General features: G+C 37.8%; 1 protein-coding gene across 1 annotated transcript in view; it reads left to right on the plus strand.

The window, feature by feature from the left end:
* LOC137938820 (uncharacterized) overlaps window positions 1-20281 on the plus strand; it is an 85601-nt gene extending 65320 nt beyond the window's left edge. Inside the window, exons 22-32 of the mRNA XM_068783867.1 lie at window positions 199-309; window positions 11760-11867; window positions 11952-12062; window positions 12207-12370; window positions 12507-12981; window positions 13831-13938; window positions 14063-14121; window positions 15425-15809; window positions 16023-17600; window positions 19305-19512; window positions 20083-20281. Coding sequence (XP_068639968.1) covers window positions 199-309; window positions 11760-11867; window positions 11952-12062; window positions 12207-12370; window positions 12507-12981; window positions 13831-13938; window positions 14063-14121; window positions 15425-15809; window positions 16023-17600; window positions 19305-19512; window positions 20083-20180 — 3405 coding nt within the window. The 3' untranslated portion in view covers window positions 20181-20281. The remainder of the gene's footprint in view (window positions 1-198; window positions 310-11759; window positions 11868-11951; window positions 12063-12206; window positions 12371-12506; window positions 12982-13830; window positions 13939-14062; window positions 14122-15424; window positions 15810-16022; window positions 17601-19304; window positions 19513-20082) is intronic.
* Window positions 20282-21646: the final 1365 nt, after the last annotated feature.

Consider the following 21646-nt stretch of genomic DNA (forward strand, 5'->3'; position numbering starts at 1 on the left):
AGCTCCAATATAAAATCAACTTAACTGGACTATGTAATGTATTTCAAGATAAGTTAATCATATGCAATTGAGTAGGTTTTAGTTGTTTAAAAATAAAACAATATATCATGTCATTAACATGCATATGTTTGTCTTTTCAATGCCTATGTTGTTTTCTTTTATTTTATTACTGCTTTACTTGTGCTGAAAATTTTGCAGGATATGCATTTGGGTCTCTCAGTCTTTCACCAGGCAGTGCTTTCGTCTAAAACTAAACCAATTCCTGTAGCTAAGGCTGTCATGTCCTTGCTGTCTTTCTTTACCAATCCGGTAACTACTACCCCTGTATGTATTGTTGATAATCATCTCACATTGAAAATAGGGTGATTCATGAACATTTATAGGGACTAGGGTTAGCTCTCCATATAAGCTTGAGCTTTTGAGTTGGATTTCTTGCTTTATGACAGCTTTATTTATTTATTTATTTTTAAAATAAATTTAATGTCTATTTCATTAATATGAACAAGGATGCAGTAAAAGGGGGAGAGGAAGACCCTCAAGCCCAAGGGGAACAGAGTTCCAAACTGAAATACAAGGCCGAGAAACACCAGATTTAGCTTAATCATCTGCAACATGATTAGCTAATCTTAAGATATGATTCCATGAATTTGCTGAACCTGAGCAAAGTAATAACGAATATGCCTTGCTGGAATAGATTTACCAGAAAGCTAAGAGATAGCTATTAAAGAGTCTCCTTCAACAATGACAGGCTAGAAAAGTGTTAAATATAAAAATGCATGCCTTATAAAAGTGCTCTGATTTTGGTTTTGTACCTACCAATTGGGCCCCGAGAAAGCAATTTGGAAAACACTATCATAACCCCAAATGACCACATCAATACCAGCTAGCCCTGGATTATGTCAAGAACTTCCATTATAGTTTCATTTAAGATGACCTACAGGGGATACTCCCAGGTAAGAATAGGAACGAAATCTAACAAAGTTAGGCCAATTTCTTTTTATTCTAAGGTTTGAAAAGGTGGAAACATCCCAAAGACATGAACCAATGAGAATATGAGTGAAGAAACCGGTCAATTACCCTTTTCACCATACTACTGATTTCCCCTTGAAGTCCTAGCATCCCTCTTTGTGAAGAAAAAAATGAAGAGAAATTAGAGAGAATAGAGAGGGCTACTTTTGCTTGGAGCTCCTTTCAAATACCACAAGACTCTTTGTGCTACTTCAAGATGAACTTTTTGTGAAGATTCCATAAATTGACTTATCACATTTTTTTTTTTAAATGATGCTGAATTTTATTAAGAGAAAGCTCAAACGAGCATATTAGAAGGGGGGAAGCCTTCCCAAACAATGAGAGATTGCTGGGAGGTTCTGAATTTTGCCAATTTATCAGCCAAAGAATTAGTTGATCTAGGAACGTGGTTCCAATTACAATGAATGAATGACACAATGTCAGCAATACAATCAGTGGTTGGCCAGTGGCGCCAAGGGGGGAAGTTATCTTTTGAACACCAGCTGATGATAGTTTTTTAGTCTCCTTCGATAAGCAACTTGCCATGGAGACGTTCTTTGAAGATTTGGAGGCCGAATAGGAGAGCACTCACTTCAGCAGTATCTGAGTCAGCAATACCCACCGGCCCAGCATAGGATAAAATAGGGTCTCCACTGCTGTCTCTGAAAATAGTACTAGCTTCAGTCGGCCCAGGACAGCCTAAAACACTGCCATCAAAATTGAGTTTGATGCAGTCCCAAAGGGGAGGATCCCAAGTGGCCATAACCGGATTCCTGTAGGGGCCCGCCATATGTGCGATCAAACCCCAGTTTTCCCGAAGAGAAACACCCGATAGAGAGGCAAACTCCTTCCTAGTATGTAACCAACTCGAGATAACGCCCATTGCCTGAGAAGCTGTATTATCTGGGGTGTTAGCTTTGGAGTTGAATCTCCGGTTATTTCGCTCGAGCCATAGGCACCATGGGACATGCGCAAGGCATGTCAAGAGAATTATCTTGCCCAACCTAGGAAGGCGGATCCCTGTAACCATCTCATAGGTGCCAAAAAGGTCCTAATGAAGCCCCATTTGGAGTCCAATCTTCTGAAATATCTTCATCCAGACTTGCCAAGAAAAATCACAATGTAAGAGAACATGTTGGATTGTCTCATCACACACACCACAAAGGGGACAAGTACAATTAGGTGCTGTGTAGCTTCTTTTATGGAGGTTGTCAGAGGTGAGGATCTGTTCCTTGATGGCCGTCCACATGAAGAATTTGATTTTACAAGGCACTGAGAGCTTCCATGCCAGATTTGCCTTGTGCTCATGCATGTTGTAATCTTGCTTTCTAATATGAGGGTAGGTGGATGCAACTGTGAATCGGCCATTAATGCTGGGCTTCCATGTCAATTTATCAATTGCATGCTCACAAATAGTAATGCTGCCGAGTCTGGAGAGGAGCAAAAAACTGAAGTTTCCTCATCATTTAATCCCCGGTGAAACGTGAGACTCCATAAGCGATCTCTCCAAGAATCGGCCACTGAGCAAGTGAGGTCCCTCGCCACCCTAGAGAGCCCCGGGCAATCCTCGAAGAGGGGGCGGGGGTCGCACCATTCATCCGACCAAAAGAGGAGGGTCCTTCTATTGCCTATGTGAAAGGAAGTTGCATCTCTGAAAATTGGGAGGAGCTTTTGAATTGATTTCCATATCGGGGATAGTAGGCAAGTAGCGCCATCCTCCCTCCACTAGGCACCCCAAGGTTGAAGATAGAACTTGACAGTATCTCCCCATAGGCTGTTGTGCTTGATGTTGAAGTTCTAGATCCATTTGAGCATAAGGGCATTGTTCATCTCTTTCGTATGCAGGATGCCTAAGCCAACCCCGATTGTGGGGCATGCAAATATCCTTCCAACTCACCAAATGATATCTGCAAGTGTCCTTTGATCCTCTCCACAGAAAATGCCGATGGATGGCATCAATCCTGTAGCAAATGGAGGCTGGATAGTGCATGAAGGATACTAAATAGTTTGACAATCTTGCCAAACTAGACTTGAGGAGAGTGAGTTGCCTTGCGGTAGATAAAAGCTTGTCCCTCCAAGTAGTTAGTCCCTTTTCAAAATTCTCAATAAAGGGGGACCAAAGCGTCACCAAAGTCAAAGAGTTGGAGTCCAAGATATAACTGGCAAAATTTCCCACTGAGCACCCCAAATTGACTTATCACATTAACAACAAAAGTAATGTTAGGTCTTGTGATAGTTGCATATATCAATTGTCCAGTTGATCTTCTATACTTAATTTTGACATTCAATAAAGGGCTATTTTTATCCCACAACATTTGACCAACCTCTATAGGTGTATCCATTAGTTTGGCTCCTAATAACCCGTACTCACATAACATGTCAATACTATACTTTCTCTGTAAAAGTACTACTCCTTACTCTTTGCCACTTCAATCCCCAGGAAATATTTCAAGGATCTGAGGTCCATAGTTTGGAAGTGCCTATTCAAATAAGTTTTTTACTTGTTTTTATTTTTATTTCTATGAAATGTGATTTTATTAAGAGAACAAAAAAGAGGAGCTAACTCCTAACAACAAGAGATTGCAAGGAGGCTCCTTGCTTGGTTAAAGCATCAACCACAAAATTTGCTGATCTCGGAATGAGAGACCAAAAACAATAAAAAAGATTGACAATATCCAAAATTTCAAAAAAGGCATCCCAATGGCGCAACGAAGGCGCAAAGGCATTCTCACACCAACCAATCACCACCTTGGAGTCTCCCTCAATCAGGATGGGCCCGGAGCAATGATCGCAAAATCACGGAGCCCATTAAGAAGGCTTTGAAGCTCGGCCATCGTGGAGTCCACAATACCGAGAGGGCCGGAGAAGGAGACGATCTGGTTCCCAAGAAAATCATGAATCACGCAGCCAAAACCCACTAAGATAGAGTTACAAAAAGTAGATCAGTCAAAATTCAACTTAAGGACACCAGTAGGTGGTAGGGTCCACTCACAAATAACTGGGGGCTTCGAAGAAGTGTGGAGCTGGGTAAGACACCTCCATTTATTTCTGATGGAAGATCCCTAGAAGGGGGCGAAGACTTTTCGAGAGTGAAGCTATTTTACAATATTGCCTGAGATGGTTTCAATGACTCTATCTTGTGTGCTGAACTTGGCATTGAATCTCCTTTGATTGTGTTCTAGCCAAACCCCAAGGCATGAATGCAAAGAGGGTAGAGATCATCAATTTTCCAAGATTGGGGACTGGGGTCCCTACAAGCATTCGGCAGGCGGCTGCCAAGTCTTCTGGGAAGCAGAAATGGAGCCCAATTCTGCTAATAATCGACGTCCAAATCCTCCAAGAGAAAGGGCACAAGAGAAGCAGGTGGCTAACAATTTCTTCATTTGCATGGTAGAAAGGGCAAATGGGGTCAACTCCGAGCTGGTCACGAATTCAGAGATTGTCAGCCGAGAGAATTTTGTTGTGTCATGCACTCTACATGAAGAACTTTATTTTTGTGGGGGTGCTGAGATGCCATGTGAACTCCACTGCATGCTTGAGACAACGAGTAATCCTGCCTCGAATAACAAGGTAAGCGGAGGAGACTGAGAGTTTTTAACTTGTTCAATTATCACTTCCAGATAGTATTATGTCATCTACATATGCCACGAACACTATACTACAAGATGCTATATATAAAACAAATAAGGAATGATCACAATGGAACCCAAAATTTTACTAAATTTATCAAACTAAGCCCTTACACTCTACTTCAAACCATAGATGGATTTATGTAGTTTACAAGCTTTTTTATTCTCCTCCTCAGGAACATACCCAAGAGGTTGCTCTTTAGAAACCTCCTGCAGATCCATATGGGAATGCATTCTTAACGTCAAGTTGAAATAAAGGCCCATCCCTGATAGTAGGAACATTAAAATTCTAACAATACTTGTGTGAGCCATCGGGGAAAAGACAAGTATCAAACATATCCACACTATATATTTGGGTGTAACCTTTTGCTAACAAATGTGTTTTATATCTTTCAACTATCACATCTACTTGTATTTGATTGTATACACCCAATATTAACCAACAATAGTAGCATCAGTGGGTAGATCAACCAATATCCAAGTCTTCCTAGTCTTTAAGGCATTCGTTCCATAAGTTATCCCTTTCTTCCACTCAAGCAAACATAAAGCATCTTGCACTTTTGTAGGTATAGAAGCATTGGATAATGAAGTAGAAAATGAACGGAATGAAGAAGATAAACAATGGAACAAGACATGGAAATTGGATAACAAGTACCTTGTGGCAACAGGAAGATTCAGATCATTAAAGGTAGGATCTAGAGGCCTGGTGGAAGATGATTCAACCATGTTAAAAGAGGCCATATTATAAGCTTGATGTCGTATATTACCCTTGGGTTGTTGATTCCACACCTTTCTTCGTTGATAAACCTGTATAGGTTGTTGTTGAATAGAAGTAGAAGGTATTGTGGAACTATCCATAACTTGGAGAAGAATAGGAGACTTATTAGTTATTATAGGGTTGGCAGAGACTCAGATGTACTATAGAAAGGTGTATTTTCAAACAAATGTTATATTCATTGAAATATGACCTCTTGTTTACATGATCATATCATTTATAGCCCTTTTGAGTAAAAGGATTGCCCTAAAAAGCATTGTACGGCTTGAGGAGAGAACTTATCATTTTGAGGACCAATAGAATGAACAAAACACAATGCACCAAATACCCTGGTTTTGACATCAAATAAAGAACATTGTGCCTTAAAGACTTGCAAAAGAATTTTTCCTCCCAAAATTGAAGATTTCATCCTATTAATCAACTAACAAAAAATCAAAATGGCATTTTCAAAATACCATTTCACGACATTCATTTGAAACAAAAGGGTACATGCTATTTCTAACAAATGGTGATTCTTACATTTTACAACTTCATTTTGTTGTAGAGTACATGCACGATGTTGGATGAATAATCCATGAGATGCACAAAATGAAGAAAACTGATGATTCATAAATTCAAGACTATTATTCGAACGAAAAGTACAAATTTGATGCACTAAATTGAGTTTTTATTTCATTAAATGATTGAACAAATATTCCTCCATTTCATATACTTGGTCTCATATTCCCTGATGAGCAAACTCTGTTGCTGACTCTTGTGCTAAATCAGGAGCCTCCTTACAATCTTTTGTTGTTTCCCCTTAATGTATCCTCTATTTCCCCTTTGTTAGCAATGAAATCATCACTTTCTCAAAAAAAAAAAAAAAAATTGAACAAATACATCAAAGATTTCTAACTCCTTTGGAAGGGGTACATCCAAGTACCCTTGCTACAATCATCTAAAAATGTCAAAAAATACTAAAAACCAAACAAAGTGGAAGTCTACAAGGACCCTAGACATCAGAATGCATTAACTCAAATGGAACTTTATTATAGCTGCTTTTCAAGTAACAATCGTAGTAAATTAGGAACTGTTGTGGTGCTTTCCAAGTTGACCTGATCGACATCGAAAATATAAATTGGAAAGCAAAGTAGAATAAACTGGCATAACTTGAATGGAGACGGATATCCCAATTGTAGATGCCACAAGTAAGGAGTCACAACAGCAGCTCCAAGTGCAGTCTGTGGACTAGCTTGATCGACGTCCAAATGGTAGAGGCCTCCGATTTCATGTCTTAAACCAAACATCCTCCTCGTTCGCAAATCCTGAAAAACACAATGTAATGAAAAAATATAACTCACGAATAGTTAGTTGATTGGGAATTTAGGAACATATAACACAAAAGATAACAACAAATTGTGAATTAGGTGAACAACACTTGCACTTGTGACACATGAATAAGACCCATTCGCTAATGGCAACAATTTACACAAGGAGATAAATTTTTGAACAAAGATGACATACATGCACTAATTGATGCCTTAGAATCAATGGCCCAAGAGAACTAAGACGACACATGTAGTGTTGACATACCTGATCTAGCCAAAATAACATTAGCGGAGGATGATATGCTAGCATTGTAGGAGTAGACATAGGAGTAGCAATGAGCTGGCTCAATCAATGGAGTTGTTGGATTTCATTGTGTACACTACTAGCAGATTCTTGTGTATTGCCATTGCCTTCAAATACAGAAGAATTAGCCCATGTTGGTTTTTCAAATGTATCCCAGCACTTGTCAGCATTATGGTTGGACCATCCACAATGTATACATTTCCTGTCACCATGTCCATGGCCTCATCTTCCACCATCACAAACCCATCATCAGTCTTCCCCTCCCTCAAGTTGTCTCAGATCAAGTGGGAGTAGAGGATAGGTTAAGGTTTGCAGCATCAAAGGTTTTAATGCCCCTGCTAATTTTAAACCCAACTACAATATTTACTCTAATCACTCTGTTATAAGCCTTCTTTAGAGTAGGAACATCAGCATTTGCTGACATCTATGGTTGTAGGGCCTCATACTCAGGTCCCAACCCATCCAGAATTCTAGCTATCTATATTTGTCCTTCCTTCTCTAGTAGCTTCATAGGGTTTGTAGTAAGGATGAAGTACTGATATCTCCAACAACACCCCACACATTTCAACGAAGTATTTTTTAATTGTTTTATTACCCCTATTCATATTGAAAAACTTCACATATGATTCATAACACGAGATAAATTGCTTTCTTGATAAAAAATAGACTCAAGGGCTTTCACATTGTTAGGAATTAAACGCCCTAATTCCAAGCTAACGAAAGCAATAATAATAATAATCGCGGAAGAAGAAAAACAACAAGATTTATACAGGTTCAGATCAAGGTGAGACTACGTCCTGTCTTTCGCCGCTGCAATAATCCACTATGAAGATTAAATAGTTTACAAGAGAAATCGCACACACTTACCTGTGTTGTTTTTCACTAACCTCTCTCAGCAGCAACTGATGCTCCTCGGATGATAAAACCCTAAACCCCTCCAAATATAAAGAGAAAATTAGGGCAACTGGATTACAAGTGTGAACTTCCCAAACTACCTTTAATGAAACAGCAGTCAATATATCGTGGATCTGTGTACCGTCTTAGCGTAGGGCGTTGATTAGGCTACACAACTTAACACACATATTCTTTGTTGTCTCACATCTAATGACTTGATTATTGACATGCAGTAGCATCAAATTTAATATCCTTGTTCGAATTTAATGATCCTATACTTCTTAATCTTCGGCTATGTGATCAAGAGGCTCCTCTTTTACATACTTAGCTTCTTTTTTTGCAATAAAAAATTTCTTAGTTGCACAAGAACAATTTTGCTAATTGGCCCCATTAAGTTTGTTAAAAAACAAGTCCATGGGTATTTTGGTCAATTACCATATTTTCCATATTACATTTTTCTCTTATAGTATGGCTATTACATAAAGAATGTCTTATTTTATCTCTAGTTAAATTTTCATTCAATTTAGACATGTATTTTAGGAGATGTAATTTTGAGTATTGAGGGGCATTTTTATCCTTTTGTAAATTTTCACTTAAACCCTGATTATAAAGAAGCTGGCGGGCCTTTTTGGCTTTGATTACAAGGCAACAAAGCTAAGTTACGTCATTCTTTTCCTTCTTTGCCAACCAATATTTCATTTGATTGCGAATGTTGTCAGTTGGGAAAGCATCGTCTCTTCAGTCTCCCAGTTAGTTCTAGTCAAAGCACCAAGTTGTTTGAATTAATCCACTCTGATGTATGGGGTGCATGTCGGGTTCCTAGCTCATTTGGTTTTAATTATTTTGTGTCGTTCATTGATGATTTCAGTAGAGTCACTTGGGTGTATCTCCTACGGGAGAAGTCCGAAATATTTGATGTATTTCTCAATTTTTTCAATAAAATAAAAAATCAATTTGGTGCTTATGTTCATGTGCTTCGTATTCGCAATGGTTTGGAATATCTTAACCATAAATTTTCAGTATTTTTTGCTTCTCATGGTATTGCCCATCAAACGTCCTGCCCTTATACACCACAACAAAATGGGGTGGTTAAACGTAAAAATAGACATCTCCTTGAGGTTACAAGATGACTATTATTGCATATGAATGTTCTTAAATCTTTTTGGGGAGATGCAGTTGTAGCTTTGTGCTACTTGGTTAATCGTATGCCCTCATTTGTTTTGAATGGTCAAGTTCCTCTTCAGATTTTAAAGCCCAATTATAAATTGTTTGATTTGGCTCCTTGTATTTTTGGATGTACTTGTTTTATTCATATGTTTGGAACTTCGGTTGATAAGTTGTCACATCAGTTTGTCAAATGTGTTTTTTTGGGATATTCTCGTCAACAAAAAAGGGTATAAATGTTATGATCCTATTTGACGGAAGACATGTGTCAGCCGATGTGACCTTCTTTGAACATACTCTATATTTTTCACTGAGCTCCTTGTATCATTTGAATATGCTTTAGACAATTTTGTTCCTGTTGCAATTTTGGATGTACCAACTTCATCGAGTTCTTCATTGCTTTTTCACGTTTACAGTCGTCGCTCTCGTGCTCCTAAAGAGCCTCCAGCAGTTACCACTATAGAGTTTTCTTCTTATGATCCACCAGCTTCCTCATTGTATAGAAATTCTGTTGTCTTTGATTTGGACCTGCCTATTAGTCTACGAAAAGGTAAATGCTCTTGTATTCTCACTTGATATCCAAATATATCTCTTGATGTTTTGTCCTCATCCTTCAAGTCTTTTGCTATGTTATTGTCTACTTCCCATATACCTTTTCAGTGCAAGAAGCCTTGCGCTCTCCAGAATGGAAACATGATATAGATGATGAGATGAGTGCTTTGGTGTCTTGGAGAACATGACGTCTATGAGATCCTCCTGTAGGAGCAGCTATTGTGGGGTGTTGTTGTGTTTATATTATCAAATATTATATTGATGGTTAATGTTACAAAGCTTGGCTGGTAGCGAAGGGGTATACGTAGACTTTTGAAGTTGATGTCTTTGAGACATTCTCTCCTGTGGCCCGACTTACTTCGGTATGTATCTGGTATGTATCTTAATATTTGTGGTTGTTAAGAAGAGTTGGCCTCTCTTTCAACTCGATGTGAAGGATGCCTTTTTATATGGTGATCTACATGAGGAGGTGTATATGGAGTAACCTCTTGGGTATTGGCAAAGAACTGCTTTCGATACTCTGTAACAATTGAGGGGATTGAGAAGCAATAACTTCAAGATCTAAGTCCATTTAAGCATGCATAGGCAAACCTGTGTCCAACCTAGGTGACACATGCATTGAATCTCCAGACCACTAGAACTACTTTAGATAGCAACACAAGCCACTAACCCTTGGTTAAGACACAGAGAAGAGTCAAAAACCAACCTTTGAGTTCAATCAGCAGAGGCAATTGAGGAACCCAGTACTGGATGAAATAGCAAACTTCAGGAAGAGGAGAAATAGACTTGAAGTTTGACTTTATTGATCAATTTGTTCTGATACCATGTGAAGAAAAAAACATAGAAGAGAAATTGAAGAGAAAAGAAGAAGAAGAATAGAGGAGGAATTAAGGGCTGCATACGGCTTGAACAACGAGGGAAAGAGTAACCCCTCTAGAAAAATAAATTGAAAAGACACCTTGTAAACTCCTAGAATTTACACAATAATCACACCACTTCTGAGATACTAATCTAGATCCTTCTATCTACCAAATTTAAGATTTACCCACATAAAAATTACTAAAATACCCCTGATTTCTAATACTCTCCTTTCATAAATTCTAGATAACAGCAGCAACTGATAATTGAGATGAGATATGTTTAAACACGCTTCAACTTATAGTCTGGCCTCCACCTAAACTTATTCACTTGTTTGGAGTCATAAAGAGAGTCAACTCATGAGTGGGAGTGTTGAGAATAGTCTTACACAATAAAATGATTGACGATATTGTATATAAGGGTTGGGCCCTGGCACTCTAAGCTTGAAAATTTTAGTTGGATGTCTGTCTTCAGACTTTGTCTCTTGAATGGAATGTTGATTTGTTTGTGTCCTTAAGTAATCTATTCTAGGATATTTGCATGGTGTAAAGTTGGGTCTGGTACCTTCCCAAAATAACAAGCCACTTACGAGACCTATTACCACCCAACCTTATAAACCACCAGAATTTTAAGCCATTTTCAGATGGGGATGTGGCATGGACTGCAAAGATGGGGTAGAAATAGGCAAACAATTTGGTTTTGGGTTCATCGACCCCCATATTACATTTTTTTACGATTGTTATGGGTTTATCAGTGAACCTCTGTTTTAGCTAGTTGACCGGGTTATGGTCTGGATTTTTTGGAGCTTCTCCTTACAGATGTTGAAAACTCTTTACAGTTGTTTCATACTGTTAGAAGTGCAAATGGAATAGCAGACTCTTTGGGAAAGATGGTGTTTCTCTGTTGCAGCTTGTTCAGATGATTACTAGTATGTCTGGTTTTTTATATTGCTTACTAGATTGTGGCTTTGCTCTTTTGTGTCTGTTTGTAGGCTTTGTTGGCTTTAGTTGGCCTTATTTGTATTTTCTCTTTTTACTTGTTTGTAATCCCCTTGATGAATTTTCAAAATTCTTGAAAAAAATATGTTGCTGTGTTGTATTTTTTTAGTTTTGACTCTGGAGTCATTTCTGAATCATTCATGCTTGGGATTATTTTCATGTAATCACTGTATTGTATTTAGTGTTTTTATTGTATTCTTTCTTACTGAAGTTCAAGTAGATTTAACTGACATTGATGCATATAAAATTGACTCTTTGGATGCATTTTAGGCAATTCAAGTGGCAGCTGCTAAAGTTCTTTCCATTTTATGCATTATAGCGGGGAAGGTGCAACCATATTCACAAGGAAATATTTCCTTTGTATCAGATGAAATGCAGGTTTGCAGTTTGACAGTTTTCTACTTTACATGAAAATCAAATGTTCTCTTTGCCTTTGTTTCAACGTCTATCTGTTATGTGCAGATAAAGGATCTAAACTCTTCCATTCAAATCATTCTTTGTGATGGAACTGTGACAAATGAAGATCGTTCTGTTAGTGTACTCAAACTGCTCACATCAGCTGCACTCTATCAGGTTTACTTGTTATACTTCAAAGCAAAACTATTTACTACCATCTCAGTTGGACATTTCCTCCATTTTTGCATACATTCCACGATGAATTTGTTGTAACTTGCTTGTGACCCTACTATGGACTTAGTGGAGCTTCTATTATTGCAGCCAGCTTTTCTCCTGTCGATAATGTTCACAAAGGAGAATGCAGAAGTTCCACTAAATAATGGTGGAGATGAAGAACCTCCACTTGGGTCCTTTAGGTCCAATAAAGCAAGTCTCTTGAGCTCTCTTCTGCATTATATTGGAAAATTGGATGTTCTCATTACCAGGTGCAGTGTTATGCTAAAATAGTTTAAATTGTCTTTTTTGAGTTAAACTCTATGTATTCCTCCTTTTTTACAATTAAAATTTATTTGTTGAATTTGTCATGATAATTTAAGTTGACAAGTTATCTGTGCCCTCCAGCCATCCTCATCTGTTGCTGAATGTTCTTAACTTCCTGAAGGCTTTGTGGCAAGGGGCTGCTCAATACGGGCAGATACTTGAAACTTTAAAAAATTCAGATAATTTTTGGGGAAAGTTATCATCAATTTTGCCAGTTTCTACAAGTAAAAAGACTTTTTCATTTGAAAATCTGAAGGACAATGAGGCTCCGTGCTCGGCATATGCATTTCAGGCACAAGCCACAGTTTTAGAGATCATGGCACACGAAATTTTCATGCAGAACGGGAAGTTACCAAATAATATCTTGGAAACAAAAGTTACTAATGCCTCCGAAGGGCAGATTGTGAGAACTGCAGACACAGTGAAGGGTAAATCAGCCAATTTGCTTGATCTGGAGCATATATTGTTGTCCTGGTTTGAGGGCTCTGTGGTAGAAGACCTGATCAGGTTATATGCATCTTGTGGACATGAAAAAAGAATTCTTCATCGTGCTAAGGTGATCTCACTTATGAATGCCTTTTACTTTTGCCTTTTTTCTTCATGTTTATTGCCTGGTTTCTGAACTTGGACTGAGGAGCCGACTCAGGCATCTGAAAGCTTAGGTTTCAAGGTTGGGGGAGACTCACCCAGAACATAAGGAGCGAATTTGACCCCTAGACCTTACTTACCTCTCTCCTGACTCCAAGTCGACTTGGCTGGTTGGAAACCATTGTTCATAGTTGCTCAGGTGTAGGTGGCAATTTATTAACTATTAAATTTCATAATGTCTTTCAGGGCCCAAGTCATGTATTTTCTCTGCCTTTTAATGGTCATATTTCTGGAAATTAGATGGTTTCAATGTGTTGGTGGGAATAAAAGTAAAGAAAAATCCTATGGTTACTAATTGGAAAAATACCTCTTAACTTCAACTAGTCACTTTGGGATGAACATGGATCCAACTTTAATATGGTACTAGAGCAGGATATCTATTCTCTTGGGCCTAGTTCATAAACCATTTATGGTGTCCACGTCTCAAGGGCATTTTTTATTTGCGGGAATAATCTTGTAAAGCTTAAAGTCAAGAAAATTTTGTGGTTATTAGTTGGGCAGACTTCCTAACCTCTTTATTATTTTGGGATAGACTTTGATCCAACTCTAACACAAGGCATTATACAATGCGCCTTTTTCCATTACATATCAGTTAACCCTTTGAACTTCAAAATGCCTGTTGTGGATTTCAGGAAAGCCTACTAGAAGGTGCTTTCCAGATTCTCAGCCCACTTAAAGGCCTGGGAGTTCAAGAAAACTTTTCTTAATATAATGATATTTTCCCTGTAGTAATCAGTGTTCTTGATTGGGTTTGCAGATTAGAGCTAGTCAGTGCATCATTCATTTAATTGGGAAATTATATCCCAGTGATACAGGGAGTTTATCTCTATCCTTACTTGAGAAGCTTCATAAGGTATCTAAAAAGGTATTATTCCATTAACTGATATTATTGGTAATCTTTGAGTTCATTTAGAAGTAGACTTTGTGATTTTTTTGTTTATTAGTTTCTTCCTGCTTTTCTATCTTCTCATTTATTTTCCTTTTTATAGTTGAGTGAGCAACCTGCATTCACTGAACTACTGGCACAGTACTCATCCCATGGTTACAGGTCAGATGCCTATGTTATTTGGTATTTTGTACACTTCTGTATGTACTGTACTAGTGCGGCATGGTACCTTTATTTTTTATGAAACGGTGATGATTTTATTTCAAAGCAAAGCAAGAAAATATAACAAGGGGCAGCATGGTACCCTTTGCTCACACATCTCTGGGCATTAGATAATGTTTGACATTATGAAGGATTTAGTAATCTTATTTGTGTAGTTATGGATTAGTTGTTGTATGACCAAAGTACCCAGACTTTATGTTACTAATGGTACTTTCATATTTTTTTATATGAAGACTTCATTAATAAAACCTAGAAAATGGTTGAGTATGGTAGCTGAAGGAAATCTCAGCAGCCTTCTCCCTCTCTTTAATATCCTCTCTCCTCTCTCCTTTCTCCTTTCTCACTGTATCATCTCTTTAGTTCAGATATCTTGGTGAATTTTATCTTTTTCAAAATTTGAAATATTTTTATTTAGATTATAGAATCCTCAAAATTGCAAAAGAAGAACAAGATATAAAATTTTAAGATAAGGATAGTTTCCATTTTTTTTTTAAATAATGATAATTTTATTTCAAAGAAAGGGAAGATACATCAAGGGAGACCTCCCCTAATAACAAGAGATTGCAGGGAGGGGGGCGGGGGTAGTTTCCATTTGCTTGGTTTGTTTTGCAAAGTTGAGTGAAGCAAACTGTACAAACTTTAATTTAAGGAATCTTTTTTGTTTTAAGGAATCCTCATTTGAAATGTTTTAGTTTGTATATGTTGTTCTGGTCAATGGAGAAACTCGGCTGACTTGTATGAATACAAATATCTTTCTGCTGCAAGGGTATGATACATTTGAATTGACGTTTCTCTTGCTTCTTTCTGGTATTCAGTTTGCAACTTTTAATGTTTCTCAGTTTGTTTTTTAAACGAAGCAATTTTTGTATTTTATGGCTTTAGTGATTTGATGAGCACTTAGTAAATGAAGTTGCATTCAGAAAAATCGGATGGTCTAAAAATTGAAGAAGAGACGCTAAGTAATTTTGATGATATTCCCACCCAACACCTTTTAAAATAAATAAAATCTGATGATCTAAAAATTGAAGAAGAGACGCCAAGTAATTTTGATGATATTCTCAAAGTGTAGTTGAACCATCTGATGCTTTTATCTTGTTTGGTCTCATTTTTGGACTATAACTTAACTCATTGGATGTGGATAAACAGTAAATTGTGCTCTCTTCTTCTTCTTCTTCTTCTTTTTTCTTTTTTTATATAAAGAAAATCCTGCTATTTGCTTATACGGATGTATGTCCATGTGCAGTGAGGGAAAGGATCTGAATGCTTTAATTGTCAGTGATCTTTTTTACCATCTGCAAGGAGAGCTGGACGGTCGAGAGATAAGTCCCGGTCCTTTTAAGGAGCTTTCACTATATCTCCTTCAGTTGGATATTTTCCGCATTAAAGAGTGTAAAAGCGATGTTGACTTCTCTCTGGCGGACAATAATGCAATTGTGTTTGATACAAAGCATTTGGAGGAACATTTGGGATTGGACTATTGGGGTCATTCAAGGTGGGAAGCATCAAAGGAGATTGCTGAAAGGATGTTAATGGAAATGAATCATGCAAATAACATTGTACTGAATATGGTTTCAAGGCATTCTGCGTTGAAAGCTCTCTCTGTGATCTTAACTGTATTTTTTGGAAATGTGAGTGATTTTCTGCTCTTACTTTTTAACATGCATATTAATGGATTGAAATTAAATAATAAAGTGATTGACATTCAAAACAAGACAAAAAATAAAAAAGGAAAAACTAATGGAAAGAAAATTGACTTTTTTCCATGAACCTAAATTTGTTGTAATGCTTGAAAATTACTTCCTGAAGAAGTGAAGGTTGCTTAGATTGTCAAATTCTTGCAGGTGATTGAGGCAAAGCGAGCATCACTTGGTGGAGATCTTGATGGGAAGCTTTTAGGGTCATGCATAGAGCACTTGTGCAAATATTTGCAGAGTACAGCAGAATCATTAATTACTGCACCAGATTTGCAAGAGGAAACTCTCAGCTTTCTTTCAACCCAAACAGAACTATTGCTGATTATTACCAAAGTTTTAAACAGGCAAACCACCTTGAAATCTGGCAGGCCAGAGTGTGTGCCTATTTGCATAAGTATAATAAAAACTTTGGGTTCAGGTCTCAAGGTATTGACTGATGTTGAGCCATCAACTTCAGGGCTCAAGAAAACCATATGTGTCTTCCTTACATTGCTTCTAACATCACTTCAGTTGAGCTATCCAATATCTAATCTACAGGCAAATCAGTTGGTTGCACTTGATGCCTCAAGTGAGGTGTCTCTGTCCAGTCTGAGTCTGTTACCAATTCTCTGCAACCTTCTTGAAACGAACGAGTACTATAACCTCTCCCTCTCTACCATAGACACTATAGTAAAGGGTTTCTTGACTCCAAATTCTTGGTTGCCTATAATACAGAAACACCTAAATTTACAGTTCATAATCTCAAAGCTTTATATGAAAGATTCTCCTACTTCCACATCTGTACTTTTGAAATTTCTTCTCACACTTGCAAGAACCAGAGGAGGAGCCAGGATGCTTCAAAATGAGAATTTGTTTACAAATCTGAAGGGTCTGTTTTCTCTATTATTTAACGAGAGACCTCCTTACAGCAACCAGGCTGAAAATAACCTGTTTGTTGCTGTTAACAATGAAGAAAAAGCCGAGAATTTATGGGGTCTTGGACTGGCTATTGTGACTGCTATGATTTATTCTCTGGGAGAAGAGTCCTCTTGTGTTGACCTTGTGGAGAGTGTTATTCCTTATTTCTTGGTTGAGAAAGCATATATGGTCTCTTATTATCTCTCTGTACCACCTTTTCCTACTGATGATCATAGCAAGAAGAGGGCACGCACTCAAAAGACACATATTTCTTTGACTTCTCTAGTTGAGATTGAGCATACCCTCATGCTTGTCTGCACTCTTGCAAAACATCAGCAGGTATGGAGTAAAGCCAGCAAGGAAATGGATTCTGAGCTTAGGGAGAGAAGTATCCATCTCTTGGCTTTCCTCAGCAGAGGGGGCCAAAAAATTGGGGAGGGAATGCACAAGACGGCACCTCTCTTTTGTCCCCCTGTACTCAAGAAGGAGATCGAGCTTGGTGGAAGACCGCCATTCATTAACAGCAAACATGGGTGGTTTGCTCTTGCAGCTCTTGGCTGTGTGGCTAAGACTGCTGATTCTGCTCTTTCAAGCAGTTCAATTGTAGTGAATATCACCAAGGATCGAATCCATGAACGTGCACATTTGGTCTCTCGGACATATTTTTCTGACCTTGTTGCTACAAAGATGTATAGAATTGCTTTTCTTCTTTTGAAGTTCCTGTGTCATCAAGCTAAGGTAGCAACTAAAAGAGCAGAGGAAGTGGGGTTTATAGATCTTGCACACTTTCCAGAACTCCCTATGCCTGAGATTCTGCATAGGATACAGGTAAGACAATCTGTTATCTTTAAATTTTCATGCAATTTCCTGTGTATAATGAACTAAATTATGAAAGACGTGCTACTGAATTTAATGCAGGAATTTTCCCATAATGGTGACTTCACATGCTTTCCTTTTAAAATAGTCGATTTTTAGTTTTAAGAGGAAATTCCCATCCCCCTTTAAAAGACAAAATTGCCGTACTTTTAATGGATTAATAAGTGTTAAGAAGTGTAATTGGGTTACAAGGCTAAGGCTTTTTATGTGGCTAGTCATTTTTGGATGGAACCAGGCTCAATCCAACAATGGTATCAATGTAGCATGTTTGTATAGGCCAAGGCCCAGTTGTGAATTTGTTGTTTGTGTTCCATGTGTGTTGTCTATGTCTTAGGCTTCTTATGTGTGTAAGCCTAGATGTGATGAGGTGTTTTGTGGCTAGTCATTTTGGGATGGAACCGGTTTCAACAACCCAACAATGGTATCAAAGCAGGATGTTTGCATGGGTCGAGGCTAAGTGGTGAGTTTGTGCTCCGTGTGTTGTCTACCTTTCAAGCCCATTATGTGTGTAATCCTGGACGTGAAGGGGATGTAAGTGGAAAAAATATCCAAATTAATAAGTGTTAAGAAGTGTGGTCGGGTTTAAGGTTGAGCAACAGGTTTCTTAAGTGGCTAGTAATTTTGGGATAGAATCTGGCTGAACCCAAATACAATTTTTTGTTATTTCTTACAAAGCATGCTTTAACACTTTTACTAACGCTTTACATTCTGTTGTCATAATTTATGCTTTTTTCAGGCTTTTGTTGGTGTTAGTTTTTTTCTGGAAGTGGAATTCTTGGAATATCATTTACTGCAATTGAGTTCCAAAAAGTTTTTTCTCAAAAATCAAATATTCTTGTGCCTTTCAAAGCCACTTGAATTAGAATCTCATATGGACAAGGAAAAAAAATAATTGTACGAATAAAATTTTCTGTTTGTCCATAGTATAAGCAAAATATCTAATGTATACATCAGTTCCTTCACATGTTAAAATCTTTTAATAACAAATGCTACTTAGACGAAAATGTTTGCTATAGGTTCCTTAAAGAGAAGTGGGTGGGTTGAGTTCCACGATACTGTGGCCTGTATGTGTGTTTGACATCTCAGGCTAGTTAGTTGACTGTGAGGGAGGGTTGTTGTGGGAGACACGTGGGCTTGTCTCATCCTGGTTTTATAAGTGGGGAAATGACCTTTTAAATTTGACTTGTCATTTTGAGAGCAACCATTCCCATGTCAATAACTTCAGTAGCTGCGTTCTCTCAGAAGATCCTTCATCAAGATGGTGATATCTGGACCTCTTCATTTAGTGTATGAGCACATGAGTGGCCTGTATCTTTGATAGTCATAACTAATTAGATTATTAAAATCCTCTGACAAGCAAATTTTTGTTGTTTCTAGCTGCAAACTATAACTTTGGAATCCTTTATGTTATGATTGGTAGCTTTTTTCAGTAATAAACTTTTTTCAAATTTTTGCATCCAAATGCTCAAGTTATGGGGCTTCTACTTCACAAAATATTCCTCTTTTTGTTCTGGTAATATTCCTCTACGTACTAAGGGGACTTTTTCCATGTTGAGGAGCCAACAGACCTAGGAAATAACTTGGTCTAGAAACTTCCAAGCAGTAATTTTCAACTTTCACTGGATTCTTCTCTAACTCATTAACCACGAGGTGCAGGATCAGGCTATTGCAATTGTTACAGAACTTTGCAGAGGTGACAAATCGAAAGTGGTCCAGACTGAAATTCAGTCCATTTGTTTATTGCTTCTGCAAATAATAGAGAAGGCGTTGTACCTGGAGCTATGCGTCTCTCAGAGTTGCGGAATCAGACCTGTACTAGGACGTGTAGAAGACTTTTCAAATGAAATCAAAACATTATTGGAAGGTGCTGGTTGATTCTTTCAGCTATTTAAAAGCTTGCTTGAAGTTCTCCTTTCCTGTCTATTATTCTTAGTTGAGCATCCTGAAGGTGTGGACCATGTACCTTTCCCTCTGTGGCTCCCCAAACTACTGTAGGCCAAGTAATGGTGACTGCTCTTCATGCAAAACTTTGTTAATAGGCAGTCTTAATTGGAGATTCAACATAATCCTTTAGAGGGTGGCTTAAGACATTCTGCTTCCCATCTTTGAGGATCTCACTCTAGCACAGGCTGACATATTGAAGTTTAATCAAAAAAGATATAGTGCCCTAGTTTTGTTCAGGTTGAAGGGCCAAGTGCAACCATTGTTGTATGGATGGGCTCACTGACCTGAACATTATAGTCCTGGGACACATTGAATTTCCAGGCAAATGGGAAACAATCGAACTGACAGGATCCAGCATGCTAACTATACGCCAACAATGCGCTACATTTGTTGTGGTGCAGCGTCTGTTGCAAATTTATATGCTGTTTTCTTTCTATTCTTACATGAATCTCTTAGCCATCTGAACAGTTTCACTTTTCTGTGTTTGCAGGGGCGGAGCAGCATCCCATTTTGAAAGTTTCACTCAAGTCGTTGAAACGGATTATGACACTGGTGTATCCTGACTTGTTACAAGAGGGAATTCTATAACATGGTTATACATGACCTAGCATTGTATAATAGCTGTACTGAAAGAGTCTTGGTGCCAATGTAAAGTATGGTTCTCAGTCAGTACATTCTTTTTTCTGTTACTTGGAAGCTTTGTGCCATTAGTATCATTTGCCTGGTCCTCATAAGATGCAATGCGTGGGGAATCGCCAATAAGTGAAATTTAAGAGCCTTTATACGATATGATAACTCCTGCTTTGGCGTGTACTGCCTCTTTCATATCATGAACAAGGAGAAGACAAATTTCTTCTGGTTCGATTGACCCAAACTAGACGAATGGGGACAGTGCATTGAAGATGGATCCTGAGGCAGTCAGTCTTCCTGGGAGAGATATAAGTGCATCCACATCTATTGTCTGGGCAATGGGGAACTCTTTCCTGAGGACTTCAGTTAGCATTTCTACAGTTTCCTCTCTGTAAATGCTCATTTTCCGTGGTTTGACCTGTGAATTATAAATTAAATGTCCCATTAGTTTGGAGTAAAGTAGCCACAAACACGTCTAACTCTGCTAGATCGTTGTTAAGACCCAGAAGATCAAGCAGGAGAAGGATACACGAGAGCTATGCATGATACTAAATGTTCCTTCATCTTTAATTATCTGCAAAACTTGATTGCAGAATGTCTTCCTATTGAAAAAAATAACATTCCTTTCACTAAATATATCTTCACTAAGGTTTAAATGGGCCAGGGAATGGGGAAATAGGAAGTAGAGATTAACAATCAACCCCTTGAGTATGTTCAAGAGACCTTAGGGGATGATAGTGCACTTTGGCTTAGTGAATTATTTTTTTGTGATAATGTACTTGATAAAAAGGTGTATTTCTGTGTTAAAGTGCACAATTAAAATTTTAATGGAAAATAGAGAATGAGACTTTTTGCAAGTTCCTCTATTTGGGACCAAGCATCAGTGAGCAAGTCGAACTAGAATGTAAACAAGGATGAGGAATGACAAGACGAGTTGGAAGAAGAAAGAGGAGTCTTGGTATCGAGTCGAGTGAAACGGCAAGATAATGTGAATTCATTGATCTCATGAAGTGAATTTACTTTCACTTTCCACTTACACAACACTAACGCTTTTGGAACCCATTTTACATAGTACACTAACAGGCCATTAGGTTTATGTTTTTCTTTGTTGTTTAAGTTAAATTTACATGGGGATGAGCCAATAAAAGGGCAATTTTTAGCCATAGGAGTGGATTGTTTCACATGATTATAATTGTCAACACTTTGCTCATATAAATTTACTGTTATTCAACTAGGTTTTAAACCCTAAACCCTACACAAAGTTATTATTAATGGGTCCAAAAGGATCCACAAGATTTCGATAAATTATTTAATAGACAAATAATACCAATACCCAAGTGAATCCATGTACATGACAAACAACTTCGAGCCAATTCCTTTTAATAAATAATATATAAATTATAAACTTTGTCAAAAAAGGAGAC

The sequence above is a fragment of the Aristolochia californica genome, unplaced genomic scaffold, assembly GCF_029961685.1.
Source record: "Aristolochia californica isolate CCGP_79_NKW_82.1479 unplaced genomic scaffold, dmAriCali1.0.hap1 SCAF_8, whole genome shotgun sequence".
Lineage (NCBI taxonomy): Eukaryota > Viridiplantae > Streptophyta > Magnoliopsida > Piperales > Aristolochiaceae > Aristolochia > Aristolochia californica.